The following is an 8,438-nucleotide window of genomic DNA, read 5'->3' on the forward strand; positions in this document are numbered from 1 at the left end:
TAGTCTTGTCCATGGCTCTTTAAGACCTGGAGAATTGGAGGAATCAGATCAGGAACACATGCCCACCCAGGCTGGGACCCCTGCTTCTTTCAGAGCCTCTCCACCCTGACTTTCCCCACCTCTGTTGCCTTACTGCATGGGTGCAGAAATCCAGAGCTTTCCCCACATTATCTGAATGAATGAGAGAGTAAGAAGTGTGACTCTACTCACTCCTCAGTTGGAGCTCAGGCTCCCATTTTCTCTTCTCATCTACATCGCTGTGGCATCTACATCACCCACCCAGCTTGCTTCTTCCACATGGGCCGGGGGCATAGCACCCGCCGCCACATGTTCTGTCTGCCCCAGGCCCTACCGTGTGGAGCCCTCACATTCAGGACGTGGATCTACATTCTGCTCCCTCCCTCTCCAATCTCCCTTGGGCAGCGACTCCACCTTCATGACAACACTCTTCCCCTAGAAGGAGACTATTTCAGAGTCCTCATTTCTCCTTGTCTGCTCTCCTCATTCCCTGCTCTGTCTCCCTGGGATCTGTAGTAAACCTGGGTGAACCTGAATTCATCATCTTTCTCACAGCATTGACTCTCACTCCTGACTGGCACTATGTTATAATCTGCAAGCTGAAGCGTTTACAGGTGAACTGCACTGATGTCTACAACTTACTATATAATGCATTTTACAAAATCTTCCTCTGCATCCCACAATCACTCTCCTTTTAAAAGATACACATCCCTGAAACACTACAGTATTCTCTAGTTGGGCAATTGGGATCCTGTCTTCCTGCATATGGAGCCAGAATGTTTTCTGATGGATCATTTTCATCATGCCCCCATTCAATCAAAGTCCGTGGGGTTCCATAGACTCAACAGCAACCTCTAGTGTGGTCCAGAGCCTTCCACAGCCCACGTTCTACTTATGAACACGAGATTTTGTTGAACAGGTAATTCCATGTTGGGGTTCAGTAAATTAAAAGTTTACTGGCAAATTATAGTGTGGGTATCAGTGATAAAATTGTTTCTCCAAGCCTATTTTCATAAAATGCCTTGAGAGTCAGAGCGCTGCGTTGGTGTTCACGAAGTCTCACTGAAAGTGAAGGTCAATGGCCCCAGGAATGCCCAGCCACTATTTTTCTACTGGCCTCTAAACTCAGTTCCCCAAAACACTGAACAGTTTCACTTACTTTTTCAAAGGCAGGGAGGTAGCGATTTTTTGTTTTCTCTTTGATCAAGGCAACTTTGGCATCTTTTTCCTGAGGTGGACATATGGGCAGATGGAGGATCATTTCACCCAAATCTGCTATACCTTCTGTATACATGTCAATCCTAAAAGACAGAAACAACCAAATGGTCAAATACTTTTTGCCTTAGATTTCATAGGTTTATAAAAACCTAAGAGAGTAGAGTAACAGGTGATGGCAAAATAATTCACCTCCAGTGAGTGCTTTTCAGAGTCTAGTCATTATGCTCTATTTTTACAGGTATATTAACATTTATTTATTAAAACAACCTATCGAGGTAGACAGATCTCTAAATTTTGTGACGCATATGACCTAATACAGGAAAAAGGGCATCAGTGGTCACAGACATGAGAGAAATCTGTGGAATCACTGCCAGTACCCACTGTTGCTGTGCCAAGATTTGTCATCTCCGTTGTGGCTTGTTCTGTGCATGAACTTAGTGTGAGTCAAATGGCCAAAGACCTGCTTCCTAAGTAATCCTAAGAGAGTCCCTGGCCATCTTAGCCAAATTCCTCATCCTCTCTCATCATTTTACACCTCCTAGGGCTCCTTCTATGCCCCATATTAGCAGTTCTTCCAATTATTACACCCATGAAACACGTTTCCACAGCCCTCTCCATGTGCTGTTGCCCAACTCTAGCTATGTGTGCCTTTCTTGAGACCCCACCTAAGAATCCCCTTCCTCGGTGAAATTCTCTATACAGTTACAACCAGTGCAAACTTTTCTTCTTTTGTGTCAAACTGGAGTTTCACAACACTTTTTAAACAAGAGCTTTATTGATGCATATTCACATACTATAATTGCCACCAGTTATATTACACTATTTAGTGGTTTTTAGTGCATTCACAGAAATCTGTAAAAATAACCACAGTCTAATTCCAGAATTATTTTTATCACACTGATAAGGACATCTGTACTATTAGCAGTATTCTTTGTTTTTCTCCACGCTCCACTTCTTTAGCTCCAAGCAACCACTAATCTACTTTCTACCTCTGTGGATTTGAATATCTGGACATTTCATATGAAAAGAATCCTATAGTACGTGGCCTTCTGTGTCTTGTTTGTTTTATGTAACATGTGTTGTGGTTTAACCATCTTGTAGCATGCATTGTTACTTCATTCCTTTTCATGACCAATTATCTTTCCATTGCATGGCTAAGGCGCATTTTCTCCTCCATTTATTGATTGATGAATATTTGGGTTGTTTCTACTTTTTGAATACTATGAATATTGTTATTTGCATTATTCATTTATGTAAAAAATGTATTTTTGATTGTTTGGGAATATACCTGTTAGAGGAACTGCTGGGTCATTGGTAATACTATATTAAAGTTTTTGAGGAGCTGCCAGCAGTTTCATTCAGGATTTATTTGGAATCATGCAGTCTGATCACAACAGCAAGGAGACCCCTTGGCTTTGCTAGTATTGAATCAATCTGGCTGTTTTGGCCTTCTAACCATGTGTCAAGGTAACCCCAGCATCCTTGGTGCCAGCCTCTACTAGCTCTGCTCAAGTATTCCAGGTGATATAGTTGGTTGGTAATTTAGGTTCCTGGTCATCATTCTTGGAGTTACTGGGACCTAAGATTTGGCTTCTTTGCAGCTTTCCTTCCCCAGTCCTTCATCTACAGACTCTCAAATATTCTATGACTGTCCTAAGCTGTTGGTTGGAGTCCAGCCTCTGAAGTCCTGAGCACCTGAAATTGTGATTCTCCATCCTCCTCAGTTCATGTTTCATCCGTGTTTGGAAATCACCATGAGGTGCTGGATCCATGGACTGCATCCTCTTCTAGAATCACCCTTGCCTGAACCCACCCCATGTTCACTATTCCCTCATCTCCATGGACTCTTCAATACTCTTCAATACTGGACCCCAGTGTATACACCCAAGGCCCAACCAGGTGTTGGTCACGATGCCCTGCCATGGTCCTACCCACTCAAGGAAGGCTCTAAATCATTTTGTGTTCTCTGTGGATGGAAGAACAGAAAATATACCATACAGGGCTCTCTCCTTTATGTCTTTCCCGTAGAGGTTGTATTTGCTGGCAATGTAGTTGAGAATGGCTCTGGTCTGCACCAGCTTCATCCCGTCAATCTCAACCATTGGCACTTGCTGGAACATCAAATATCCATCTTTAGAAGGAAGAAGAAAAGGAGAGTGAAATGTCTATGAAACCCAGACTTTCAGGATGAAAAAAATGGTTGTGGAAATGACTAAATTCGTAAAATGAAAAAGAAATTATTGTCTAGTAAGATTTCACTTGAAACAGCTTTTTTTTATTATTATTTTTATTTTTTTGAGACAGAGTATCATTCTGTCGCCCAGGCTGGAGTGGGGTGGCATGATCTTAGCTCACTATAACCTCTGCCTCCCAGGTTCAAGTGATTTTTGTGTTGATTTACCTTCATGGATAGTTTAGGAAGAGGTTGGGACAAGTTACAATAGGACTGGCAACAAGATGCCATTTAAAACAGGAAGTTCCCAGAGTAAGTCTCATGGTGTTTGTGACATTTAAGGCAGGTTCTGAGAGCTTTTTATGTAAGGGTCCCTTTCTGTGCTCTTCAAAGTCTGCAATAGTGCTGCAGTGTTACCTTGTCATGCCCCCCCTCCATGAGAGAAAAAACTCAAGACATTGGCCACTTCTATTTCTCTTCCTTTGGTCTAATGCATGTTCTTGCATGTGCTTAGATGGGGAGGGCTGTATGGGATCCTGTGCTGATGACCACAGCTCATTCCTGGTGCCCCAAGCACAAAAACAGAAAAGGGCTTTCTCAGGGTGCAGGAGATTGTTCCTGTAGCAAACACTCTGAGAGGTCTGGTCCTTTTAGTCTGGAGAGAGAGTTGCCAGACTTGATCAAAGAGCCACATCCCTTCCATGGTAACCACTTTCTCCCTCTGCACTATGTCCAAATACCACCCCTCACACACATAGCATTACTGGCTGCTCAACCCTCCCTCTGTACTTTCTACTAGATACCCTCATCAGAGACACTTAGAGATTGATCTTACCATTTCTTAACTTGTCCAAATCTTCTGGAGATTTTATATATATCTCTTCAAACTGGAAGCAGACACAGCAAATGGGTTCTAGTTAGTTCATTCTGTTATAGACTTGTGGCCTTGGATGGCCCCTATCTGGTGCATAGTTTGGAGAATATAAGATTTCTGAGTTTGGCAGGGTACCCAGAGGGGGCTGGTCATGGCCATTTGGAAATTTAGACCTAATTCATTGAGAAAAGTGCATGGGTCACAGCACATAGCTGCTCAATCTTCTAGGTCACTTCACCTTCACCCTGATCTCATGAATGTCTATGATTAGGTCATGTTTTGAGAGGGGACGTCACTGGAGAAAAGGCACTGAGCAGTTCTCCTAGTTATGGTGTTGTCATATCTTAGGAAAGCCTGTGTCTCTAAGTGAGATCAGACCACAGCCTTGTGTGTCCCCAGCATGGGGCGTGCCATGGGCTAATGGCCATCAAATATTCTGCCATGAAGGAGCCTCTGCTGTAATTTGTATCGCCCCACTTCTCAGGAACCCTGCTAAGGGTGAAATAGGTCACCACTGTTACACAGCTTTAACACTTGCAACTATAATTTTCTCTTCTGAAGTTCGTGAGACACAATAGGGTAAAATTCTCAATTTAATAAAGGAATGAGAGTCCCACACTAATATTATTTTTAATGAAAACGTCTAGTATCTGATGTAGTTTTGTGCTACTGGGGAATGCATATGTATTCTAGAAGCTTCTCCACCTTGTTTTAACCACGTGTTTATTTCTCTGCATCCTCATAGACATGTAGGCCGCCCCAGGGCAGGGACTGTGTCTATCTTCTTCACTGTCTATTTCCATGACCTAGTACAGGACCTGGAATTAGTAAGTGCTCAACCAAATAAATGCTGTGAATGTAGTCAATCTTTAATAGGTAATTTGTTACAATACACTCCCTTGCATCTTTCATGTGTAGTTTGCATTTTTACCTCTAATTACAACCTCTAATTACCTCTAAAATGTTATGCATTTTTATTTTTTATTGTTGAAATTATGAACATGGATAAATATAAACAGAAAAGCATAATGATTCTCCTTATGCTTCTCACCTAGAATCAATAATTATCAATCAAAACCAATATGGTTTCATCTGTATGCCCACCTACTTCTCCTCCTGTAATAATTCCAAAGAAATCCCAGATCCGTATGATTAATCCTTAAATACTTCAATGTGTTTTCCTAAAACACATTAAGTATTCTAAAGATAGCCATAGTACATTATCACACATGAAATATTAACAATAATCTTCCATGTCATCAAATATTCAATCGATATTCATGTTTCTAATTGTTGTGTAAATGCCATAAATTATTTTTTACACTTTGTTTAAATTCTAATCCACTTAAGTTCTACACTTTGTGATTAGTTTCTTAAATGTATTTTAATATGTATGCCATTAGATGCGAAGAAATTTTAAGAATTACTTGGTCAAATCTGTTCATCTTTTTCTTAATTACAGTCCATTTTTATTTAAGGCACAATGCTTCAGTTAGTAATCATCTCATAGTTTCTGTGGGAAAAGTATGTGATAACGCAATTTTAAATCCAACTTAAGATGACCTAACTCAGAACCTACCTCTACTCCAGCTGCAGCCAGGAGCCACCGGGTGGACTCCATTCTGCCCCGTGCATTGAAGTAGTGGAGCTTGGGTTTCTCTGCCATGATAGCAGTCTTCTGGAGGTTTCTCTAAGCCTGAATAAATGAATGAATAATTGAAGCCATAGAATAAAAAAATGTACTTTTGGTTGAAAACCACCCATAATACTGAAGAAGAACCTGCCTTCTTCAAGACTGGGTTGGAGGAGTTCCTGGAATGTTTTTTTGGTTCAGATTATTACCCATCAGTGGCCACCCTCAGATTCCAGCAAACCAGTCTCAAGTCTTCATTGGCTAACTGTGACTTTTCTTGGCAGCCTAAGAGGTGAGAGTATGCGGTAATAACACATGTATAGGAGTTAATGGGAAGAGGAGGAATTAAAGGACTAATATTTATTGAAAACTTCCTAATGATCCTTCCTCAATGCTAGTCCCTTTTAATATTTTTTATCTTTAACCCTCCTTATAGTACCATGAAATGGTTGTTATCTTCATTTTTTAGTTAATGAAATGGAACATCAGAGAAATACAATGTTCACAGTCACACTCCGGTTGGTGATAGACATGAATATCTGCACCAAGGACTAAAATGAAGGCACGCCTAGAAGCCAGCTGGGTGAAGGCCCTGGGAATCCATGAACTGGCCATGAAACCAGAGGATGTCACTGATGGAGGACCGGCAGGGAGCTAAGTCACTCTTCAGGTCTTTGGCTGTGAGACTGCATTTGATCAAAACCAGAAATTAGCCCTCAGACTTGTTTAACTGTAGCCAAAATATCCAAATTATTTCAACAGACAGAGAATGCTAATCCCTTGCTTCTTTTGGAATTCTGTATCTAACTCTGTGGGGGGCATTTTGTTTTATAACCTGGAAGAAGAGATTTGCTGCATTAACTTTGTAGGATATGGAAGGAGCTAGCATTTGTTCAATGTCAGTCACACACTGGTCATTCTTCTAAACTTCTCTTCATTTTATCCTACAAAAATCACCTAAGGTGAATGCTGTTTTTATTCTCATTTTACATTTGAGGATACTGAGGTTTTTAAAGTAACTTGCCCGGAGTAAATGATGGATCTGGGATGCAGACTCACTGCTATTAAAAACCAAAGACTGCATCTTATTTTCTATGTTAGTGTTTCTCAAATATGCATGGTAATCTTTCAGCAGATTGTGAAACTGCATTACTTTAAGAAATAAAATAGAAAAGAATACATTAGAAAATATCAGCAAGCATGACATGTTGAAGGGTAAGTAATATTTCATGAGTTGTTAGTTTCAGTTATCTGCATGTTGTGTGTATGGATGTTTGCATGTGTGCATGCTCACATGGTCATAGCAAATGGTTAGAGGTAAGTTGACTGGACTCATCAGTGAAGTTTGATAGCCCTTGCTCTATCCCAGGCTGTTTGGGAGGTGGAACATAGCAGAGTATTAGAGAATGAAAACCAGTGGCTGCAGGGACAGATGCAACTAATTGTATCATGAATGTGAATGGAAAGACACAGGACTCTTTGAAAGCAGCAATTCCAGTGCCAGGACTTAGGAACAGTTGCATTTTCTGTCCAAACTCCCAGCTCTGTTATTAAACATTAAGATTCTTCTTGCAAAGTTTTGTGGTTGTTGAGTGTAGAACAAAAATATACTTGCCTTTAACAATTAATGTATTTATTAATTATTATTATTATTATTTTGAGATGGAGTTTCGCTGTTTTTGCCCAGGCTGTAGTGCAACGGTGCGATCTTGGCTCACTGCAACCTCAGCTTCCCAGGTTCAAGTGATTCTTATGCCTCAGCCTCCCGAGTAGCTGGGATTAGAGGCACCTGCCACCACACCCGGATAATTTTGTATTTTTAGTGGAGACAGGGTTTCAGCATGTTGGCCAGTCTGGTCTTGAATGCCAGACCTCAGGTGATCCACTCGCCTCAGCCTCCCAAAGTGCTAGGATTACAGGAATGAGCCACCGCACCCGGCCTCAACTAATGTATTTGTAAAAAAGTGTGTATGACTAAAATTAGGCATCAAAATCTTTTAAATGTCTACATTTTAAAATATGGGAGTCAATAGTTTAACCTTTGGAAAGTAAAGAATTATTTGAAATCATACTGAATCAACTCACCTGTTTTGTAATTAGATATTTTGGCATTGTACTTTCTATGATAACTCCAGGAGTAAACTAAAGTAACTTGGGAAATGGAAATAGCATAACTCAGCAGAATGAAAGGGAGAGTGAAGTTCACAGGAAAGCGTGGGGTGTGCTTGTTTAATTGTTTTGGACTAGAGTTCACAGTGTTGTAATTCCAATCCCCAAACTAAACTCTCTTAGCCATTGATTGAGGATCATGTTTCAAAAGGAAATGAAATTTTATCTTACATAATATTTTATCACAACACTACTGCTGATAACTAACATACCACTTTCTCCAGTGTGAGGTTTCCAAGGGTCAGGCTAAGACAGACATAGGTTACCACTGACCTTTGTTGGGTCAACAGAAAATGAGAACCAGAGAGTTCAAGGATTTGCCATGGGTCACACACACATGCTGCTCATTCATG

General features: G+C 40.7%; 1 protein-coding gene across 1 annotated transcript; it reads right to left on the reverse strand.

Moving 5' to 3' along the window:
• Positions 1–5: 5 nt before the first annotated feature.
• Positions 6–5,990, reverse strand: LOC113224602 (glutathione S-transferase A1-like; the record flags this gene model as incomplete). Its single annotated transcript, XM_026453710.1, has 5 exons — positions 5,863–5,990; positions 4,245–4,296; positions 3,235–3,367; positions 1,178–1,319; positions 6–26 (listed from the first exon to the last, which is right to left on the reverse strand). Coding segments are annotated over exons 1-5 (435 nt in total), but the record flags the coding sequence as incomplete, so codon positions are not given.
• Between the last annotated feature and the right edge of the window lie 2,448 nt (positions 5,991–8,438).

This window comes from Piliocolobus tephrosceles, unplaced genomic scaffold (genome assembly GCF_002776525.5).
Source record: "Piliocolobus tephrosceles isolate RC106 unplaced genomic scaffold, ASM277652v3 unscaffolded_45428, whole genome shotgun sequence".
NCBI lineage: Eukaryota > Metazoa > Chordata > Mammalia > Primates > Cercopithecidae > Piliocolobus > Piliocolobus tephrosceles.